The 23,300-nt window shown below is 38.0% G+C and overlaps 2 protein-coding genes across 8 annotated transcripts in view; one reads left to right on the top strand and one right to left on the bottom strand.

Annotated features, from left to right (window-relative positions):
• akap9 (A kinase (PRKA) anchor protein 9) overlaps positions 1–10,286 on the top strand; it is a 249,318-nt gene extending 239,032 nt beyond the window's left edge. For all 6 annotated transcript variants that reach the window (XM_072575788.1, XM_072575787.1, XM_072575790.1 and 3 more), the window contains 4 exons: positions 750–835; positions 1,828–1,984; positions 4,524–4,663; positions 8,327–10,286. In XM_072575788.1, coding sequence (XP_072431889.1) covers positions 750–835; positions 1,828–1,984; positions 4,524–4,663; positions 8,327–8,370 — 427 coding nt within the window. In that variant the 3' untranslated portion in view covers positions 8,371–10,286. The remainder of the gene's footprint in view (positions 1–749; positions 836–1,827; positions 1,985–4,523; positions 4,664–8,326) is intronic.
• A 2,243-nt stretch (positions 10,287–12,529) lies between these two features.
• Positions 12,530–23,300, bottom strand: part of cyp51 (cytochrome P450, family 51) — a 40,960-nt gene continuing 30,189 nt past the window's right edge. For both annotated transcript variants that reach the window (XM_072575791.1, XM_072575792.1), the window contains 6 exons: positions 19,398–19,572; positions 18,702–18,821; positions 17,757–17,952; positions 16,131–16,226; positions 15,083–15,251; positions 12,530–13,516 (listed from right to left, as the gene is read on the bottom strand). In XM_072575791.1, the coding sequence (XP_072431892.1) occupies positions 13,338–13,516; positions 15,083–15,251; positions 16,131–16,226; positions 17,757–17,952; positions 18,702–18,821; positions 19,398–19,572 (935 nt within the window). In that variant the 3' untranslated portion in view covers positions 12,530–13,337. The remainder of the gene's footprint in view (positions 13,517–15,082; positions 15,252–16,130; positions 16,227–17,756; positions 17,953–18,701; positions 18,822–19,397; positions 19,573–23,300) is intronic.

Genomic DNA, 23,300 nt, shown 5'->3' with positions numbered 1-23,300 from the left:
ATAGTGAGCTCTCACAGACGCAATCAGAAGACAACCAGCACTTGATAGTGCTACCTTGAGAAATGGGCACTTTTGTACCAAATTGTGAGGGTGCCTGAGCAAGTAGGTGCCCTCACCGGATTACATAATAGTGAAGAAATAAACAAAATCTGGGCTGCCAAATCCATGAAAGAGTTTGGATTGGGCTTGGCCAAGATTGAATTCTTTCATTGAGTCATGGAGTTTCAGTCTCTGATGGCCTGGCAGACAGTATTCATTGAGATGGGCAGTCTCTGCATGCCACTCCACCAGTATGGTTACCAGCATAAGTAGAGCAAGCATTCAATCCAATAACTAGCTCCTTCATGTAAAATTCCTCAGCAGCAAGCGCGTATCATAGAGTCATCCTGACATGGTGGCTGCCATTAGTATTTTTTCAGCTACAATGCCTCCAAGCTTAACCTCTTCAGGCTGGGAATATTCAAACCATTAACTCTGTTTTGCACTCCACAGATGCTTTCAAACATTCTGACTGCATTCACCATTGTCCATTCTATTCGTTCACACACATTTGGATATTTATTTTATAATTGGATTTAATCTTTGAAATTCAGTTAATTTGTTTTGGTCATATCCTCAGAGTTCAAGGGATAGTTTAATGCATTAAACATTTTGAAACCCCAGTTGGTTGTTGTTAATTAAGTTTTCACATCATTGTGATGAAGCAAGTTTTATTTCAATTCTTGACATCTTTTAAATCTTCTCCACAGGTTGCAATTCTTGGTCCGCAGATGGTTAAGAGTTGCTGGGTCAAGCAGCTTGACTGGTAATCGGAATGGTGACGGTCAGGTGTCAGGTAAGTTCACCAACATCAGTCAACTAATGGCATTAGTGCTGAAGTTAAAACCTTCTGCAAAAGCAAACAGTTTTAATGTACTGTAATCTCTCTATACATTGTATGCTTGCACTTGTTTAATTTTGTCCATTTGAAATTGTACAGAATAACCACTAATTAAATGCCTTTAGCTTTCTGCTGTTGGGATTGGAAACTCCACAGCAATAACAACAGTGTTGCAAAAGTTGTAGAGTACACAGTGAACTATCAAACAGGTGTATCTGTTTAATTTCAAAAAGACATACTGCATTGGAATGAAAGAGAGTCTGAAAGCACTTGGATATTTGTCCCATATTCTCATTCTCACTCTCACTCTCACTCACTCTCACTCTCTCTGCGGCACGGTGGCACAGTGGTTAGCATTGCTGCCTCACAGCGCCAGAGACTCAGGTTCAATTCCTGCCTCAGGCAACTGACTGTGTGGAGTTTGCACATTCTCCCCGTGTCTGCGTGGATTTTCTCCGGGTGCTCCGGTTTCCTCCCACAGTCCAAAAATGTGCAGGTCAGGTGAATTGGCCTTGCTAAATTGCCCGTAGTGTTAGGTGACAGGGTAAATGTAGGGGAATGGGTCTGGGTGGGTTGCGTTTCAGCGGGTCGGTGTGAACTTGTTGGGCCGAAGGGCCTGTTTCCACACTAAGTAATCTAATCCCCATCAATAGCTCACCCCCTTCTGTCAGTAGTATGCAGCTTTGTTTGAAGATTATGCCAGTACATGTTAGGGACTTTATCATAACTTCTGTCATTGCTGATAATTCTTCATCTTCAATCAGACAATGTAGAGTGTTGTTTCTCTTCTAGTATAACAAAGCATACCATCTTTGGTAAATTAATAAAATGACTGCAATACTTTAAACAAGACCTTAATCACAGATATAGAACTTTATTTGTGAACCAAGTACCATGAAATGGGCGAGCATTTCCCACTCATGCCATCAATTTTCTATAAAACCTAGCTACTGAACCAAGAGCAGATTCTCCTTTCCTCCATTCTGGGAGCATATCTTTGGAATCAAGCCTGACAAGAGAGTTGTTTGGAGAGCATAGACACAGCACAAGTAGGCAAAGGTCTGGTCAAGAATCTCCGAGATCAACCACAAATTCTCAACCCAGGTAATTTTTTTTTAAAAACAGTTATTGTATCATGTGAAGAGGTGAAATGTACAACTAATCGACCTTTATAAAATCTATACATGTAAGGAGAAAAATAAGTCACATTTAAGTTTAACTATGTTACAACTGTATCAAAGTCAGAGGTCACACAACAGAGGGAAATCAGGAGGGCAAAAAGGGGCCATGAGATAGCTTTGGCAAATAGAGTTAAGAAAAATCCTAAGGGTTTTTACAAATACATTAAGGGCAGGAGGGTAACTAGGGAGAAAATATGGCCCCTCAAAGATCAGCAAGGAGGCCTTTGTGTGGAGCTGCAGGAGATGGGGGAGATAGTAAACCAGTATTTTATTGCAGTATTTATGTGGAAAAGGACATGGAAGGTATAGAATGTAAGGAAATAGATGATGACATCTTGAAAAATGTCCATATTACAGAGGAGGAAATGCTGGATGTCTTGAAATGCGTAAAATGGATAAATCCCCAGGACCTGATCAGGTGTACCCTAGAACTCTGTGGGAAGCTAGAAAAGTGATTGCTGGGCCCCTTGCTGAGATGTTTGTATCATCGATAGGCACAGGTGAGGTGCAAGAAGATTGGAGATTGGCTGACTTGGTGCCACTGTTTAAGAAAGGTGGTAATTCAAGCCAGGGAACTTTAGACCCATGAACCTGACCTCAGTGGTGGGCAAGTTGTTGGAGGGAATCCTGAGGGACAGGATGTACATGTATTTGGAAAGGCAAGGACTGATTCGGGATAGTCAACATGGCTTTGTGCGTAGGAGATCATGTCTCACAAACTTGATTGAGTTTTTTGAATCAGGATTGATGAGAGCAGGGTGGTGGACGTGATCTATATGGACTTCAGTAAGGCGTTCGACAAGGTTCCCCATTGGAGACTGGTTAGCAAGATTAGATCCCATGGAATACAGGGAAAGCTATCCATTTGGACACAGAACTGGCTCAAGGTAGAAGACATAGGGTGGTGGTGGAGGGTTGTTTTTCAGACTGGAGGCCTGTGGCCAGTGGAGTGCCACAAGGATCTGTGCTGTGTCCACGACTTTTCATCATTCATATAAATGATGTGGATGTGAGCATAAGAGGTATAGTCAGTAAGTTTGCAGAAAACAGCAAAATTGAAGTTGTAGTGGACAGCGAAGAAGGTTACCTCAGATTACAATGGGATCTTGATCCGATGGGCCAGTGGGCTGAGGAGTGGCAGGTGGAGTTTAATTTAGATAAATGTGAGGTGCTGCATTTGGGAAAGCAAATCTTAGCAGGACTTGGAACACTGAATGATAAGGTCCGAGGGAGTGTTGCTGAACAAAGAGGCTTTGGAGTGCAGGTTCATAGCTTCTTGAAAGTAGAGTCACAGGTAGATAGGATAGTGAAGAAGGCGTTTGGTATGCTTTCCTTTATTGGTCAGAGTATTGAGTACAGGAGTTGGGAGGTCATGTTGCGGCTGTATAGGACATTGGTTAGGCCACTGTTGGAATATTGCATGCAATTCTGGTCTCCTTCCTATCAGAAGGATGTTGTGAAACTTGAAGGGGTTCAGAAAAGATTTACAAGGATGTTGCCAGGGTTGGAGGATTTAAGCTATAGGGAGATGTTGAATAGACTGGGGCTGTTTTCCCTGGAGCGTCGGAGGCTGAGGGATGACCTTATAGAGGTTTATAAAATCATGAGGGGCATGGATAGGGTAAATAGACAAAGTCTTTTCTGTGGGGTGGGGGAGTCCAGAACTAGAGGGCATAGATTTAGGGTGAGGGGGGAAATTTATAAAAGAGACGTAAGGGGCAACTTTTTCACGCAGAGGGTGGTATGTATATGAAATGAGCTGCCAGAGGAAGTGGTGGAGGCTGGTACAACTGCAACATTTAAAAGGTATCTGGATGGGTATATAAATAGGAAGGGTTTGGAGGAATATGGGCTGGATGCTTGCCGGTGGGACTAGATTGCGTTGGGGTATCTGGTCAGCATGGACGAGTTGGATCGAAGGATCTGTTTCTGTGCTGTACATCGCTATGACTGTATGACACCATGTTGTAGTCCAACAGGTTTACTTGAAATCACAAGCTTTTAGAGTGCTGCTCCTTCATCAGGTGAAGTGGACTTCACCTGACAAAGAAGCAGCACTCTGAAAGCTTGCAACTTCAAATAAACTTGTGTCTTGTGACATCTAATTTTGTCCACCCAATGCAACACTGGCACCTCCCCATCCTGACAACTATATCAAGAACTCCTCATTCATGTCTCTGTCAAACACCAATTTGAAAATTCAGTGACTGCTGTTGCACTGAGAAGTTTTAAAGTATTTTTACTTAACTATTCTGATTACATGTCATTTTATGTATGTTAATGAACAAAAATGTTTGAGAAGGCAACTGTAATCCTTCCACGTAACTCCAGGCATGTTCCACTGGTTTAAGGAGTTTCTGTTTGTCATTAGATCATTAGCAGATAATTACTGTGTCAGTTTGAGGAAATGTTCATTGGAACTGTGGATCTAGGTATCCAATTATTTTTCCTCTTTATCCTAGATATCAATCAAGCCTACCTGATTCTAATCCAAGTTCTTTGGCATCCTCACACCTGCAAAGTTATGACCCTGACAGAGCTTTAACTGATTATATTAATAGATTAGAAGCATTGCAGAGACGACTGGGAAGTGTGCAATCAGGTAATGTATTTTTCAGCACAGATAAACAGAGTTTAATCTCTCCTGAAGATGGGTGCAGTGAGTTATCTAGCCTCCTTCAGCAGGCCAGTAACCTGCTTGCGCATCGTCTTTGATATTGCTTATTGGATTGTATCTGACAATGGGTAAAAACAAGGACTGCGGACGCTGGAAACCAGATTCTAGATTAGAGTGGTGCTGGAAAAGCACAGCAATTCAAGCAGCATCCGAGAAGCAGGAAAATCGACATTTCGAGCAAAATCCCTTCATCAGGAATAGAGGCTCTATTCCTGCTGAAGGGCTTTTGCCCGAAACGTCGATTTTCCTGCTCCTCGGATGCTGCCTGAACTGCTGTGCTTTTCCAGCACCACTCTAATCTAGAATCTGGTTTCAGACAATGATCAACCCAAGCTGGGATGACATTTCTAGTTATGGTGCACCTGATGGTACAGCATTTTGAAAACTGTAATTTTATCCATTCAAATTGTGTTTTTTGAAGGGAGTTTTATAGGTCTACTAAATCCTAATTTTGTCCTGAACCTCTGGGGGTTAAATTAGATTAAGTGTCAGATATGTGCAGGCATTGCAATACTTGATTCACATGTGCCCATTGGGTGTAATGCGGGAAGGCTGCCATCTTCATACTGCTTTTTATTAATATGATTTCTGTGTTCTTTGCTGTCAGTCAACCAGCCAGGTCAGAGTCCTGCCACCCATATTGAGATGATACACAAAATCATTCTCCATCTGCAGTCTCCCTCCACTTAAAGTCAGCAACCTGGGATAGCACTGTGTAGGAATAGTCACGTCAGTAGTATGCATAGATGACCATAGGATTGCCTAACGGTAATGAATTTTAGAATTAGGTTTCTTGTCATGTGTACTCCAGTACAGAGATACAGGAGTAACAGTGAAAAGTGTACAAAATCACCTTTATCCAGCACCATCTTGGGTACAAAAATCCAGACTTAACAGAAACAACCATCTTAGATACAAAACCAAAACAACCATTTTAGATACAAAACACACAATTTTTTTTTAAAAAGCAGAAATACAAGATACAGAGCGAGGAAGAAAGAGAAATGCCTGTATCTTAAAGTCTCATCTCCAGAAGGTAAGTGGGTTTCCATTCCCAAAACCACGAGTCACTGCTAACCCGCTGCTGCCGTCAAGCCCTGGAACTTCCTCTGTTTCCGAAGGTATTGTATACCATGGGAAAGCCTACAATTTGAACAAATCCTGTAGTGCTCTGTCTGCTTGCCTTTGGCAAGGGTGCAGACTGATTTTACCTTATTAAGAGCTTCATTGGTCTTATACAACAGGGGATGTCAATCTGTGAAATGTTGCTGATCATCACCTTTAACCTTAAAATAATAAAACTGAAAAGTTTATCATAATCAACTTCGTAACCATTGGCAATGTCAAGCCAACCCTACTCTGAGGCTACAATTGTGTTGGAATAATTTGTATATTTCAGTGACCAACACCTTAGTGAGATGCAGACTCTCACACCGCACACTTTCTTGCTAAGGTTCAGTTAGGAAAATTGCTTGTTCAAGATCCTAGGCAGATATGGACCTTTTAAGAATTATTCTCCTTTTCATCCTCCCGTTGCACCCAAAAACTGACAATGGATTCTGCTTGTTCTCCAAGTTATGCTGTATTCCGAGAGGCAGGCTTAATGGTTGGTATGTCCATGCCTGGGAGCTATTGTTTGTACAGAAGGTTTAAAGTTAACAAAACACATTACAGGATGTAGTAAGGCAGAGAAAGCATCAAAGTACTGTAGAAATGTAGCAACAAGATACTCCTATTCCTAACACTGCGGGACCTGACACCCTCCCCTCCCTCCCTCCCTCCCCACCGCTAGATTGGAATTCCACCATGCACTTAAGACTCATTGCTCCAGCAGATCGACACCCATCGTCCCTGCCTGATTTCTCCAATGTAGTCCAGTATGTGTGTGTGTACGCACATGCTTAGGATTGGGAGAAAGGGGTGCATTGTCATGGCATCAAATGGAAAGGAGAGCACTAAGAGGTGGTGATCATTGTCAGGGCTGAGGCTGGGGTAATCACAGTCCTGGGTAGGAGTGAGGGAAGGTGATCATACTGTTTATGAAAGTGCCAACAGGGGGATAATAAAAAGTTGCATGCCTTTCTTTTGATGCGTGGACTTTATCATCTTATAAATAAAAGACCTAAGCTGCCAGTTGGTTTAGTGCACATAATGAAATATTTTCAGCTTCTTGCACAGAAGTAGTGCACAAATGGTGCATTGTGTCCACACCTACTGCATAAAACACTGAGAATCGGTGCATTATTTTTGTGACCAGTTAAATGAGTTAAATTATATGCTACGTTTTGAGTTTAAACTTTTAACTATTCCACTGCTTTGGGCAATTGTTAGACTTCTTCGGACAAGGAGGGGAGAGAAAATTGAATGCTAAAAAGGAAGAATGTGTTTTGTGTGCCAGACCTGGATTTTAATAACCAGTGGGGGAATTTTAACAATGTCTTGCTCACTTACCGGAGTGAAATAATAGCCTTTCCAGGTATCAGCACATTTGAGGAAAGGCTAGTTATTGAAAGATGATCATCAAACTATAATGATTTCCAACTCATCCCATACTGTACTTCTAAGTATGACTATATAACAGGAGAAGGAACATTTAGGCTTTACTGGGTTTTGTTTCTGACCACTTCCTTGAGCCCATTGTGTGGCATTTTTTGTGAAAGTCATATCAAGACGTGCTGATGGAAGTTCCCCAGTTGTATAAATAATTATCTGTCTGTCTGTAAGATAACATCAATGTATGTATGGATTTGCTGAAAATAATAAAATGAATTAAATGAAAATGTGAAAGGTATAGAGGCAGCTATTACTCAACACTTTCTCTATATCAATCTAGAATGTAAGTACACTTATTTGAGGAAAACTGTTCTGTTTAAGTCATGATCAATGTTAGAATCCCTACAATGTGGAAGCAGACTATTCAGCCCCTTGAATCCATACTGATATCCAAACAGCATCCTACCTGGACCCAAGCCCGTATCCAATCCTGAAACCCTGCATTTCCCATGGCTAATCACCTAACACACACATCCTTGGATACAATGGGAAATTTAGCAAAGCCAATCCCCAGCTAACCTGCACGTCTTTGGACCGTGGGAGGAAACCCGGCGGAAGCCCACACAGACATGGGAAGAATGTGCAAACTCCACAGAGACAGTCACCCAAGGGTGGAATCGAACCTAGATTCACGGTACTGTGAGGCAGCAGTAATAACCACTGAGCTGTGCTGCCCCTTAGTTGCTAAAGGTTTATCAGGTGCATTAAAGGTAATAGGTTCTGCCAGCACAGTAGATTGGTTATTTTCAGATGATATGTCAACATTCAGTCCAAATGTTTAGGATAGTTGTGGAAACCCTTGCAGATGATGAAAGCAGCAATAATTACTGCTGTTACTTAATTTAAAAATTCTGATTTTATTCCAACCTAGTGAAAGCCTTGATAAATCAATCAGCTTAGGTTTTACCTCAAATATTTTTAAATGGATGAATTTATTGCAATTGTTTTATTTTGTACATTTTGTAAAATGGAATGACTAATTTTTTAAAGTATTCTGTACAACTGTTAACTAGTCTGTGTTCTCTGCTTGCTTAGGTTCAACAACTTATGCTCAGATGTATTATGGAACCAGAAGATAGTGTCCTGGAAATAGATTTTGACTTGAAACTGAATTGCTTTTGAAGCTGGGCTTTGTTTTTCTATTTTATGTATATTATGGGACCATCATGGATTTAATAATGAAAATGTCTTGCCTGCAAGTCCAAATGAAATAATTTAAATGAGTTTTATCCTTTATATAAGTTTAACCTTCCAGTGTGCACAATACAATCTGTCTAAATAATTTGTGTATATTTGTGGAATGCTAATTTAAAAATGATTATAACTTAATACTGTTTATTTAAAGGGTGAAAGGAAAAATGTTTATTAAATGGTTTCAGGTGCACTGCAGTCTCTCTAATGGCTGCTGAGCTTTACACTACGTGATCCATAATTAACTATGGCATTGTGGACAGTACACAGTTTGTAGAGGAATTATTTTTGTAATGGTAGAAGTTTTGAATTATATGGGCATTTTGTCAAAGTACTAAAATAAATATGAATTCAGAATTTTGAAACTTGCCATTTTCTCTGCGAAGTACATGTATGAAGATAAAGTTGAAACTCTCTAAATGGGCTAACTCCTTAAGACTTGCTCTTTCAACAACTACAGGGACATTTTTATGTAATTGTATAGTCCGCCTCTTGCAAACTGGAATTTGATATTTTGATACATTAGACCCAGAAATTGGATTCAATATGTTCCAATATTCTAATCTCTTGTAGCGGTGGCAATCTTTCAACATGAAATGTGAAAATGCGGTGTATTCTGATTCAGGTCACTCTTTTCCACAAATAACCATGTAGTCCAAATAATTTGATTCTTGAGGGATGTAGATAACAGCTGATAATACTTCAAACATGATACCTGAAATTTTTCTTAATTCAGATTAATTTAATGGAAACTCCAGCAAAAACGTCTAACATTGCATTGTGTCTAATCCAACACAGACAAGTAGAATTTAATAAACTATATCATCATAGTCACTTCAGAATTGAAGTCATAGTTCCAGAATATTTATTAAACAATTTCAATATGTAGCCTCAAAATAGTCAATACTGCCTTTAACTACATATGTCCAACCTATTGGTCCAATGACTTTTTAAAAATTTAGTCTTGCTCTTTTCTAAAAAACCTTCATTGCACTAAAAGATCTACTCAGGAAATGAATTAGTTGTACTAAAGTTTGTCAAGTTTGTACAAATATCCTGTAGTACTGGAAGTTAAATAAATAACCTACCACCATATAAATTACTTGGGGCTTTCAGCATTTCAAACATCAAATCAACTTTCCTGGTGGCTCTCCTGATTCAAGGCTGAGTAATGCAGATGAGTAAGTCCCAGCTTTTATTCCACTTTCTGGGCACCCAGTGGGACCTTGACTAAGATTTTAGTCAATTAAATTTTTTAAGTATATCTTCATGACTAACAGGTCTTTGCTCAACTCTGTCAACTGTATCAATTGGATTTCTAAAGTTGGAGCAACCAAAATTGTATGTGCACGCCCATTTTTCCAATGAAATTTAAATGAGCATGGTCAAACACTGCCAGTATTTTCCACTACTTCATTAGCCTTATTGATGATTAGTTATCTGATGCTGGGTTAACTGAATTGTTTCAGTGAATGTTCAAGAATCCTGCTGAATTCTTCCTAATGAGCAGCACTCTGTGGCCATGAATTTAAACCAAGATATCATCCACTTATTTAGATGTCAATAAATGGCCCATGTCATTATTCCAAAGAGAATAAAAATGTTTCCTGTTACCCTGGCTAATGTTTGTTCATTAATGCCGCCAAAACAAATGATTATTCATCTTGTTGTTTGCCTGTTAAGTTACTGAACTACAAAAGTAATGTTTCGAAATAGCAATTGTGTATTGTATGCCAGTTTCATGTCTCCTGTAACAATGCATGTTGCTTTACATTTATTAACATTAAACTTTGTTATTCCTTAATTTATCTATTCAATTTGTCCAACTAGCTTTGAATACCACCACTCTCCACTACAGCATTTTGCCAAGTGATTTGGCATTAGTAAGAATGTTTCTTGTTATTGGAATAAAAGGAAAAAAAACTGCACATACTTTAAATATGGAATAAAGACTGAAAATGCAGGTGATAATCAGATTTGGCAAGATCTGAGCTGTTACTCTCTCTAACAGGCTGCTTGACTTGTTGAGTATCTACAGCATTTTGTTTTGATTTCTAATATTGGATGTATTTTCCCTACATAGTAATGATATAAAAATCATAGAACACAACAGAACATGCCTTAAATGTGTCCATCTCTTAAAATGACAAACAAAAAAAATGTTATTTTGCATCTCTGGCTAAGTCTTACACATGTATCTATACACTTGTATAACCTGGTGTAAGTAATTGCAAAGTGCTGCAGACTGTCCTTTCACTATCACAAAAGGTAAGCTGGCAATGGATTGTCGCAATCAAGACCACTGAGGCAACACAAGAATGAGAATGCTCAAACAATGGATGAACAGAGAAACATAGGCTTTCAAATACATAATTTCATGAAAATGCATGTAACAAGCCAATATTTTTTTATAAATAGTGCAGAGTTCAAGAGTAAAAATTGTGATAAACTTGAATAAAATATTGAGGCTGGAGTTAGCATCCAATTTGAGTTATTACATTATAGGTCATTTAATGTCTGATTTTAATCGTCATGGATTCTGTTGCTGATTGGGCAGTATTTACTGCTCATTCGTAGTTACTATTTGAAGTAACTGCTTTGGTTTAAAGTCACATGTATTCCAGGTAATGATGACAAATTTCCTTCCTTGAAGGGCATTAGTAAACCAGATCAGTTTTTAATAAGTTGATTGCTATATGTTTGTTTGCCATTAGGTCAGTTTGTTTTTTGTTCAAATCCAGATTTTCATTTATTTAATTTGCACCATCTGTATAGGATTCAAAATCATGTTTCCATAGTATTAGCCTTGGACTCGTGCTTATTAGTCCAGCTACACTGCCACTGCCTCCCCCAGTAATCATTACAGTCAGTCAAATATAGGCAGACCAACTGGGTATTAGTGCAGTTTCAATAATTCATTCATGGAATCCAAGCATCACTGGCTGGGATAAGATTTTTTTATTCGTTCCTAGTTGCTATCAAGAAGGTGGTGATGAGCTGCTTTTTTTTTGAATCACTGCAGTCCCATGGTGTAGCTGACCCACAATGCTATTAGGGAGGAAGTTCTAGATTTTGATCTAGTGACACTGAAAGAACAGGAATTATATTTCCAAATCTAGATGGTGAGTGGCTTGATGGGAAAATTGTACATCAGAGTTCCTATATATCTACTGCCCTTGTCTTTCTAGATATTAATGGTCATGGATGGAGTAAATACATTACATGTAATCATGGAATGTTTACAGCACAGAAAAAGGCCATTTGTATCCATCTTGTGTGTGTTGGTTCTCTGCAGGAGCAATTCAGCTAGGCTTACCATGTTCACAGTGATAAATGTGTTTCACATTACTGTTCTTGAAAGAAAGCAAATGCCAATTTTCTCAATCTAATGGCAATATGGGTGGGTATATCCACACAAAATGAACTGTAGTGGTCCAAAAAGGCAACTAACCACCACCATCTTAAGGACAACTAAAGATGGGCAAAATTCTGACTCAGTCAATGAAATACTCATCCCCATGAATGAATTTTTAAACAGTATTCCACATTATAGAAAGTAATTGTATCATTTGGATTTTTTTTAATTTAAAAAATGTCCTCACCTGGACTTGGATATAAAACACCTATGCACCTAACTGCAGTGTGTAAAACCAGCTTACATGTTAAATTGCAGGAAGCATCTGAGCCAGTGTGTTTAACAATGGAAAGTGAGGCAAATTTTTAAAATTTCCTTTGCTTAGAACACAATTGTTTCATTCTAAAAGCACGTATTTATTCTAACGTTTGTAAACCCAGAGTCTCTTCTTGCCTGGCTGAATTCTCAACCATGTAAAGTTTATTTCTACAGCTAAAGAAGTGCCACCTATCATGTAATCTATCATAAGAAATACCAACACTAAAGTTATCAGTAGATTCACTTAATTTCCTCCAAGTAACAATTTCACCAGTTTCTACTTTAACTTTCAATATTTAAGTATAGTGGACTTTACTTCAAGGGGACATTCTTAAAACATTTTCACTGAAACAATTTTCATTAATCACAAAATATCTGGCACATTAGACAACTCTTTATTTTATCCAACATTACAACAAGACAGCTGAAGCTATAAACTGTGACTGCAACTTGAGGTTGGGAAAATATGACTCAAACTTTCAACACGGTATACAGCCTTTCAGAAATACCAAAATTTGTCCAAATTCTATCATTCAATAATTATAATGAAATGAATATCAAATTACCTATTCTAATATTCATGCTAGAACCCTGTTCCCACATTTTCCATATAAGAAAACCAGAATAAAAATGAAATTATTACATTTTCTCAATGTACTGACTTAAAAATAATTGTCACAAGGGAAATTAAAATGTCAAATTATGTCAACATAAAATTTCATATTTGAAGATGGGGCATAATTACACTTCATGAAATCAATAAAATACAAGTGGCCTGAATCAGCTGCTTAATGTCTGATGATTAATCACTGCCAGAACAGGACCCACGTTCATTTTTTAAATTTATGAGTAAACCAGTAAAGCATGTAATTTACTACATGTTGTTTTGAAGTCTAATGAGATTTGACTTTGTTTAATAAAAACAAGATTCAGAATCCTAGCGTAAGGAACTTACCCTGCAAGAAACAAGCTGGGAAAGTCTCTCACCAGTTGGGTTTTAAAATTCTAAAAATGAAATTAATAGGCGTACAGTACCATCTTATATATTATAAATAATCAGTACTAAATTATTTCATTTACATTTTAGTTGTGTACCTATAACAGATCAGTGAAATAAATCTTAGGGCCAAAACCTAAATGAGTAATTGAGTACAACAAAAATTACTTTTATTAATCCAGTTCTCATTGTATTCGCCTCTTGTAGTTGATTACTGGATTATTAGGGGTATGTATCATAGTTGTGTAATTTATTGTTGGAAAATATCCATCAACAAGATCAAATTCATACAATCGAATTAAAGTGGACCAGATAGTCTTGATCTGTACAAATGCAAAGTTTTCCCCAATACAACGATGGCGCCCTAGACAGAGAAAAGAAAGGAAGTTACAAGTCTGATAAATAAAACTATTAAGACAATAGCTGAACTTCTTTAGTGATTTATGATTCTTTGAATTACTTATGGATTTAAAAACAAACCAAAAACTATAAGATCTAGGGTTACTCGATGAAACCATTATTAACATGCTTTACCTGCTGATTTAAAAAAGAGCAAATAAGGTAATGTGCTGAATTAGAAGAAAATATTGCATAAGTCAAATGAGTGGATTTGGTGATTAGTATCTGATACTAAAAGTGTAGTAAACATTAGTAATTCACTTGGTCTGAGTATGACATTACATTAGCCAAATGGCATGCCAAGGTACGGTCATTTCTTTCCCCGTTCGTTCTCCCTCATTCTCAAATTGTGCCTCTAATATTATCCCCAGGATCCAGCCTTATTCCATCTGCCTATTTACGCTGCTCCTCATTCTTGCCTCTACTGCAGCAACCAATTTAGTGAGTCAGGAACTGATGTTATTTCAAAAAAACCAAAATTGGGCTTGATTTTATTTCTGAACAATGACGTAAATTGGAAGATTGTAAAGGAATTTACTTAAGAAAGCAGATTGTTTATTTAAGGTGTTACAAATTAGCACCTAAACAATAAGAGGGAAAAGTCAGACATACTAATGAAGTTGACAATGCACTTTCATAAAGGGAAAAAATCTGGTGATAAGTCAGTTAGGAGGAAAGTTGACTATATAAAAAAAGGCTTATTAGTTTCCTGATCCTTTGTTAATTTTGATCCAGTAGCAGGTGGCTCAGTGATGTGCACTGTTGCCTCACACTGCAAGGGAATCAGGTTTGCTTCTAACCTTAACTGAGTGTCTGTGTGGAGTTTACACACTCTCACATAGGTTTCTGCTGGACGTTCTGGTTTCCCTCCACAGTCCAAAAATGTGCCGGTTAGGCAGATTAGCTATTAGTGAGTTACAGGAAAAGGCTGAGGTCTGGGTTTGGGTGGGATGCCCTTCGGAGGGTCAATGCAAACTTGATGGGCCTCCTTTCAGACTGTAGGGATTCTATGACTGCTCTGCCATTATCATCTGAAAAGTTCATTCTAGGATTAAGAGTTTTCTGTATGGAATAAATCGATAGCATGGACCAACATAAACCAAAATATTACAGTATGTTAGTTCATTAGCTATCTACTCCAGTTATTCTGCCCAGAGATTTAAATCTCTGTGTGATAACCATCGCTTTTGTTTTCTTAGGGCGGCACAGTGGCTCAGTGGTTAGCACTGCTGCCTCACAGCACCAGGGACCTGGGTTCAATCCCAGCCTCAGGTGACTGTGTGGAGTTTGCACATTCCTCCAGGTACTCCGGTTTCCTCCCACAACCCAAAGATGTGCAGCTGAATTGGCCATGCTAAATTGCTCATAGTGTTAGGTGCATTAGTTTGGGGTAAATATAAGGGAATGGGTCTGGGTGGGTTACTCTTCAGAGGGTTAGTGTCGACTTGTTGGGCCAAAGGGCCTGTTTCCATACTGTAGGGAATCTAATCTTATCAAGTTTCACAAAACACTCGAGACCAATAAAGCCTACCTGCACCAAAAGGTACAAATGCAAACTTCTGCAGGGCTGCTGGGTTATCTTGGAGAAAGCGATCTGGGTTGAAATCAAGCCTGTTAGTCCAGGTATCCTGAAGTCTATGGTTGATAGTAGGAGACACACACACTTGGTGACCAGGAGGAATAGTGTAACCAGCTACAGTCTGTGAAGTAATTAAAGCTCAGGATTACAAATATTTCTCAGCTCATTCATATCATTGCTAATTAGAAGTAAAGAGTGGTAGAATATTGAATGAAAATGTTCATAATTAATTAATAATCTTGCTAAGTATTTCAATTGCACAAAAAGAATGGCTTTTCATAACAAATTAAGGCCTTATTGATCCTTAATTGACTAACAGTGTAAGCACCTCAAAAAAATTGTCTATCCAAATTAAACTCAGAATTAGTAAGGAGAAAAATGGCAAAAGGAGAACAGTTAATAGATTTGGATCAAATTAAGGCAAAAGATACTTAATATCATTTGCTTGCAAATTGAAACTGTCATCAAAGTATATAATGGTAATTTAGGATAAGGTTTACTGTGAAGCAGCAACAAATATGTCCAAATACAAACATCAAGTGATATATTGTTGATCTTTCCCACCCTTTGAACACTGAAGCCAATTGCAAAGTGTCATTGCCACCCTAGTGACTCAGTGTAAAACCTGGGGCCATTTAGTTACTAACACAGAACAATGGATTATCCAGCAAACGCTCTAATTATTCAATCCTGATTGATTGATCCAAAGGGCACAATGATTGAGAATAATTGTTGGTTACACCTGTTCACAGAGTTATCACTTGACGTTAGTACGTATCTAACTTGTTCTTTGATGCAAACAATCAACTGCCAGTAAATCTACTGAAAAGCTTTGTGGTTGTTAGCAAATATTTGACTTTTTTTCTGAACAGAATCACAAGTTGAAAAACACACAATCAGAAGTACAGTAGCTCTCAGCTCCACAGAATCCATGATGACATTTCTAAACAAAAATCAATACCAAGTGTATTGGTACTGTTCCTTCAGGCTCTTTACATACTTGTGGTGTTCTTGCCATTCTCATCATTGTCATTATTGGAGGACGGAGCCTCAGTGTTTCTTTTAAACAGCGATCCAACAAGTTCATGTCCTTCAGCTACAAATAAAACAAAAAGCACAATGGTGACTGTGCAGCAGTAAATCTAATCCAGGCCAGACCTTGACCATTATTAATTTTTCCAGTTTCTTTTACAATTGTATAAAAGGACATAAAACTAAAAGTAGGAGAAGCTAATTTGGCTTTGTGCCTGCTCCATCACTCGATGAGATCATGGTTAATTTGATTGTGGCCTCAATTCCACTTTCCTACCAGCCCCAAGTAATCCTAGACTCTTAATCAAGTCTATTTAACAAAGCCTGCATGAAATATATTCAAGGGTCCCAGCTTCCGTCTTTCTCTGGGATTCCACAGACTAACTGTATAAAGTAAAAAAAACTCTATATTTTTAAACTATCTTCTAAACTCTGCCACAAGGGAAAACATTCCCTCAGCATCAAACCTGCCAAGTGTCCCCAAGATCTTAGAAGTTTCAGTAAGATTACTTTGCATTCTTCCATACTCCATTCTTCCATACTTTTCTGCTCTGCATAGCAACGTTCCTGAAGCTCTTTGTCTTTAGCCAAGAAAAATCTGGTTCAATTTACTTGACCTTTCCTCTTAACAGATTCCCTTCATCTTAAGAAAGAAAAAGTGTGGTTTGCAAAACATTTACAGAGGACTATTGGATCACTCCCAAGTTGCAAATGCTTGCTCAGGTTCCTGCTACAATAATTACAATCTATTCAAGGCACTGATTCAATGAAAAAATTTAAAGGACAATTCAAAACAAAGAAAATTACTGGGTTCTATATTCAATTTCTCTAATCAAATCCACAAGTCTAAAATGGCTCAGAAGGAAAGGACTCCGATTACTTTAATATCCTTACCTCCAGACAAAAAGTTCTGGGTTCAATTCCCACCTACTCCAGAGAGGTTTAATAATATCTCTGAACAGGTTGAACAGAAAATGTTTCAGAATTCAGTAGTTATGCCAGTATTAAAGTGGGAATAGAAATATTAACAACAGTGCTTTAAGGTTAAAGAGATTTGCTGGTTTAATTTGGGATAGATTAATAAAAGGAATGTGGCTTTGTTTTGTACAGTATAAATCTACAAATGATTATGGAATAATCTTAAATTGTCCAAAGCATATGAGCAGAAAGCAGGAACAGGGTACTGAGTTAGATGCTCAGCTGTGAATATTTTGAATGGTGAAACAGGTTCAAAGGACTTACTCCAGCTCTTATTTTCAATATTCTGTGTTTCTATGTTCCACTCTTCACTTTTGAGCAGGAAAACAAATTAATAAAATATGAAAGTAACAAAGGGCAATTTTTGGGGACACTCAAGTAATATGAGCATTCTTTCCATTTAAAAATGGGTAGAAAATCAGATGTTGTGGATCCACCTATGTATGATGTTCATTTCCCCAGACAAAACTACAATAATCCAAGAGAGATCTGTTATGTTAAAATGCAAGCATAAATGCACAGAGGCAGTTGTACAATGTGTATTTAACCTTTCATCTGCTAAACAGTCATTGCTTACAAATCTTTCTGCATTTCACAGATCAGGTCATGCATGTACCTGATCATAGTGTAGTGGTGGCAAATCCTCTCCACACACAGTTTTCTGCTCTGCATAGCAACGTTCCTGAAGCTCTTTGTCTTTAGCCAAGAAAAATCCCATCCAGGCACTAGTGGTGGAGGATGTATGTTGCCCTGCCAACAGCAGGCCAATAAGCAAGCCTGCAATTTCATCATCAGTTAGAGGGGTACCATCCCTGGAAAACATACAACAAAGTAAATTGCAATGATTCAGCAGGAAACAAATGAAATGTATAACATATTTTCCTTAGCTGGAAGGAGCAGACTAGGAGGCTGCTCTTAAACAAAAGTCCCTCAGAATGTACTCAACATAATTAGGTTGTAGTGGGTGCAAGGTTGCTGCTTTCCACATAGTTACAGCGAACAGAAGAGTCTATTCACAACATCATGCCTGCTCTTTATAAGAGCTAATTAATAACTTCTAATACAAAAACAGGAATTGCTGGAGAAACTCAGCAGATCTGACAACATCTGTAGGGAGAAAGTAGAGTTAACATTTCCAGTCAGATGACTCTTAATCAGGACTGTTCTAATGAACAGTCACCGGACTTAAAAGCATTAACAATGCTTTCTCCCCACTGATGCAATCAGACCTGCTGAGTTTCTTGAGCAATTTCTGTTTTTGCTTCAGATCTCCAACATATACAGTCATTTAACCAACTGCTTTTCTAGACCAATGCAAATTCTTTCTCCACGACATATCCAATTACCTGTTGAAAGATTATTATCCTTATAGACTATTGCACACACAGCATAAAAACAGATGCACTGTTTTTTAACAGAGAAGAACCAAAGTGATTGATAAACACAGCAATACTGATTTGGAAAGCACCACCTTTTTAAAAATTCAAACTTTGTTATTCCAACTACAAGAATGGAAAAAGAAGAATTTATTCATCCTTCCATACTTGGCCATAACACTCACTTGTAGGTGGCCTCCAATAAGGTCTGCAATATGTCATTCTCCTTCTCACTTGAACCCCTGCGTTTCTGGATTACCTTAAAGAAGATATTCTTGATTTCTCGATGCGCTCTGTCCCTCCGCCTATTCAGAAAGACAGGAATGTTTTGATGATTTAAAATAAAAAAATGTATACAAAACTTTTACAAAACTTAATAAGATGACAAAAGTACACATCTGCCAGCAAGAAAACATTAATCGAAAACATGATGCAAAATCAATTTGCATAAATCCGACTAATCAAGAATATCTCAAGCTGCATTCAGCCAAATGACATGCCATTTTAGAACTTGGTATTTCCTCTTCCTCCTTTGGTACAAATTTCATAAAGGTATTTTCTGCTTACCAGGGACTAGCTCCTCAGGCTGGCGGCAGCAGCACCCCACCCCCCCCCCCACCCAAAAAAATAAGCTGGTATATAAGCACTATGTACTAGCCTAACAGATTATATTCTGAAGTGTATTTTGTTTTTGTTCTTTTAGAACAGTGTAATAATTTGATAAGAAATGCTACAGAAGATTCACAAGGAAGTATACATAGTAAACCTAAGACACACACAATATTACAGTTTTAAACATGGGAATTCTCATTTAACTTTTTCTAAACAATTATTATTTGGTTAAGGGATCATGCTTTGCCACTTTGCCTCCTATTCATTACCTAAAACTGGGAAGAGGTAACCAACCAGGAAGAAGCCAGGCAGCATGGGTAAATCCACCATCGAGGTCAGCATAGAGCTGTGCAATCTGTTCATTCAGCAGGTTTCGTATCTCTTTCCCATGTAAGCAACTGCTAGCTGTTAAAATGATCAGCTCTGACAAAGCCTCAAATAAATCTACAAAATAAAATGAGAGAGCAAATAAGAGTGTCTTTAAATAAGAAATGTGTTTTAAGTTCTAACATTTTATGCTAGGAAATAATACACTGGTATTAATACAAGCACATTTGGATCTTTTGGATGTAACATTTCCCATAACGAAAGCTAATCAAAATCCTTACTTGGAGGTATTTGGAATCCTAAAAGCCTGAAATTTTAATCATTACAATCAACAGTTTGCCAGCTCTCACCATAAAAACATCAAGTGCGCTAAATTCAACACTTTAAAAAGCAATATCCATCTCCACATCTCACCCCATGCTTGCAGATTCATACCCCTTTGGCTTTGAACAAATCCTCATTTAAAGTGTGCCCCTGGTCCTGAGAACCACAACTTTAAATGAAATGTTGATTTCTATGGGATCTTATGTAAAAGTTGAGTTAGGACATTTCTTGCCCAGAGAAACCAAACTTGGCATTGTGTCAGTGGACTACCAATCCTGATTGTATTCATCCAGATTAGTACATTGGGGACAGGTGTTCAAATCTCATCACAGGAATTGGTGGATTTTAAATCCATTTATTAAGATGCAAAATTTAAAGTTTGTCTCAGTATTGCTGCCGTGAAACTATCATCAATTTTCATAAAACTCTTCTGGTTCTCTAATATCTTCGAGGGAATGTGTCATCCTCACATGGTCTGGCCTACATATGACACCAGACTCACAAAGACTCTTAAATGACCAGTGAAAGGGCTGACTAAGCTACTCTGTTCAAGGACAATTAGAGATGAATAATAGTCTTGATAATGACATGAAAGAATATCCCATGAAAGAATATCATGAGTACTGAGCATTGCTCACTGATATAACTTGCAAACAAAATAAATTAATAAACATAAAAGGAATACAGAGCTACTTTTGGAAATGCTGCACATTTTAGACACTGACATTCATTAGCAAAATAATCTTTAGAATAAACAAAAATAAAAAAAGCAATAAAAATGTAAATAATATTAAATTGCAGTCACGATTGTTTTCGATAAGATTCCATCTTGTGGCAAAGGTTGGTATTGCAGGTAGCTAGTGAAGTCCCAGGACTGTTTGTATAGTACTGCCCAATGTCTGGAACTAGATGGAGATCACGAATTCATTGCAAGTGCAGAATGTAATGGAATTAAAACAGCAGCTAAAGTAGCATTGGCAATGGATATGAGTAAGAGGAAGGTGGAAAGAGGCTCCTTAGACAGTACCTTCCAAACCCAAAACTGCTAATATCGAGACAAGGACAGCAGTTACATGGAACATCAACACTTGCAAGGTCCCCTTGAAGCCACTCACCATCCTAACATGGAAATATATTATCATTCTTTCAGTGCTGTTGGGTCAAAATCCTGGAGTTCATTCCCTAACACATGTAGGGAATCTAATCTAACCTAATCTAATCTAATCATTGTGAGTCTCCCGTCACCATATGGGTTGTAGCAAATCAAGGCAGCAGCTCACCAACATCTTATCAAGGGCAATAAATGCTGGCCCAGCCAGTGACACCCACATCCCATGAATTCATTTTTAAAAAGGAGTTAGGAGAAGATATACTGACGCTAAGGCAAGTCACAGGTAGAGCAGGAGATACAAGTGAAAAGTACTAGCAATGGACCAGGGACAGTAAAAGTAAGACTAGAGGATGAAAATAGGGACTGGGTCACAAGAGGGTCTTCAAGACTGGAAAAGTCAACTTTTAATAAGTTGAGTGACCTACTTTATTAATGGCAGTAAAATAAAACAATATTAAATTACTGAACTTTAAGGAGGCGATTCCCGTACACAATAATTTTCTCTCATGGTGAGAGATGGCTATGGCCCATCACAGACTATTTCTACTAATCTTACAATGTTTCAAATACACCAGCTATATTGGCATAGGAACAGACATTCTGTTAAGTAGTAACCATTTTGTTCCTGTGAATTTGTAATCAAATTACATGATGATATCCAACCAAACAATTCAATAATTAATCAGAATGTTTATGTTTGCTTTTTGTGGCTGCTAGTCTGTCAAGCTTCAAAACAGTTCAAGTTTCTCGGCTGGCAGGAAATCATTGTGGAGAAAGTGAGGACTGCAGATGCTGGAGATCAGAGCTGAAAATGTGTTGCTGGAAAAGCGCAGCAAGTCAGGCAGCATCCAAGGAGCAGGAGAATCGACGTTTCGGGCATGAGTCCTGAAGAAGGGCTGATGCCCGAAACGTTGATTCTCCTGCTCCTTGGATGCTGCCTGACTTGCTGCGCTTTTCCAGCAACACATTTTCAGCTCTGGCAGGAAATCATTGTGGAGGAAATTATGGCAAAACAAAAATCAGAGTGTGCCTTTCTGTGCAAAACATAAAAAGGTAGGATGGTCAGATTTTCTGGATGAATTTTTAAAAGTCTCTTTCAAGATTTAATTAATGTCAGAGCTTGTTGCCTATGTTAACCATTCATGACTACAGCCTAAAAAAAAATTGCACCCATTTGTCAGCAACAAGCATTAAGCACTATGTTCTAAACTGGTAGGTATTCCATGGTATTACATATGTAAAATTGGTTGGTATGTTATTGTAAAAGGATCATGCTCAATACATAATGCATACTATTCTGCTGCTGAAGTGAATCAATGTCACTTAAATGGCAAAATGTGTGTTTAGTCTTCAATGAATAGGAGGTGAGGTCCAAGTTGAACTGCTCTTGAATTGAGATTGATAAATTCACTCAAGAGGTTAGCAATATTTAGGTTCAGAAGTGAAATAAAACCTTGTTTCTTTGTTTTCTCAGGTGTGATACTCAATTTTAAATAGTCAGGAAAGAGTATGGAACATATTTAAAGGTATTTTAAGTCAACCTGTTCAAACAGATTATGACACCTCAGAGGCAAATGGGACATGAACCTGGAACCCGCTGGAGAAGTAGGAACATTGCCAACTGTGCCACAAAACCCAAAAACATTGAAGATCGTTCACATGTTTTACTGGCTTTTTGTCCTTTGTTAATATCTCATCCAAGTGTACAATCATAAGGCATAAATTAGGATACCAGAATCTGGCATGCTAGGAGGAAACTTCTGAAATAGCCACAGCCAAGAACAATTTAGCTTTGCATCAAGATTCATATTGCTTGATTTAAATAGGCATTAGCCAAGTTGGGAATAGATAAGGTCTTGTTCCAAGGGTAGGGGACTCCAAAACTAGAGGGTATGGGTTTAAGACGAGAAGGGAAAATTTTAAAATGGACCTGAAAGGTAACTTTTTCACACAGAGGATGGTACATGTATGGAATGAGGTGCCAGATGAAGTGGTAGAGGTGGGTACAATTACAACATCAATAAGACATTTGGATATGTACATGGATAGGAAAGATTTAGAGGGATGTGGGCCAAACACAGGCAAATAGAACTAGTTTAGTTTAGGATAAGATCGACATGGACGAGTTGGACTGAAGGGTCTGTTGTCATGCTGTATGACTATGCCAAATGAGTAAGATCATCAAATGAAGTACAGACCTAGCAATAAAATGGGATCTTCAAAGTTTGCTATGCTCAGTATTATATTTGCTCAGTGACCTGTGAAATTACACATGGGTTTCTTTCAGTATCAGACAAGTTATGTGCTGATAATTGCATAGATTTTAGAACATACACATGGCCTTCAAATTTTAATCAAAATTGCTAAATAACTTCACTGGTCAAAATTAACAATTTGGCACTTTGTGCAC

This window comes from Chiloscyllium punctatum, chromosome 8 (genome assembly GCF_047496795.1).
Source record: "Chiloscyllium punctatum isolate Juve2018m chromosome 8, sChiPun1.3, whole genome shotgun sequence".
In the NCBI taxonomy this organism is placed as follows: Eukaryota; Metazoa; Chordata; class Chondrichthyes; order Orectolobiformes; family Hemiscylliidae; genus Chiloscyllium; species Chiloscyllium punctatum.
Note: the sequence above shows the minus strand (reverse complement) of the source record. Positions and strands in the feature narration are given on the sequence as shown.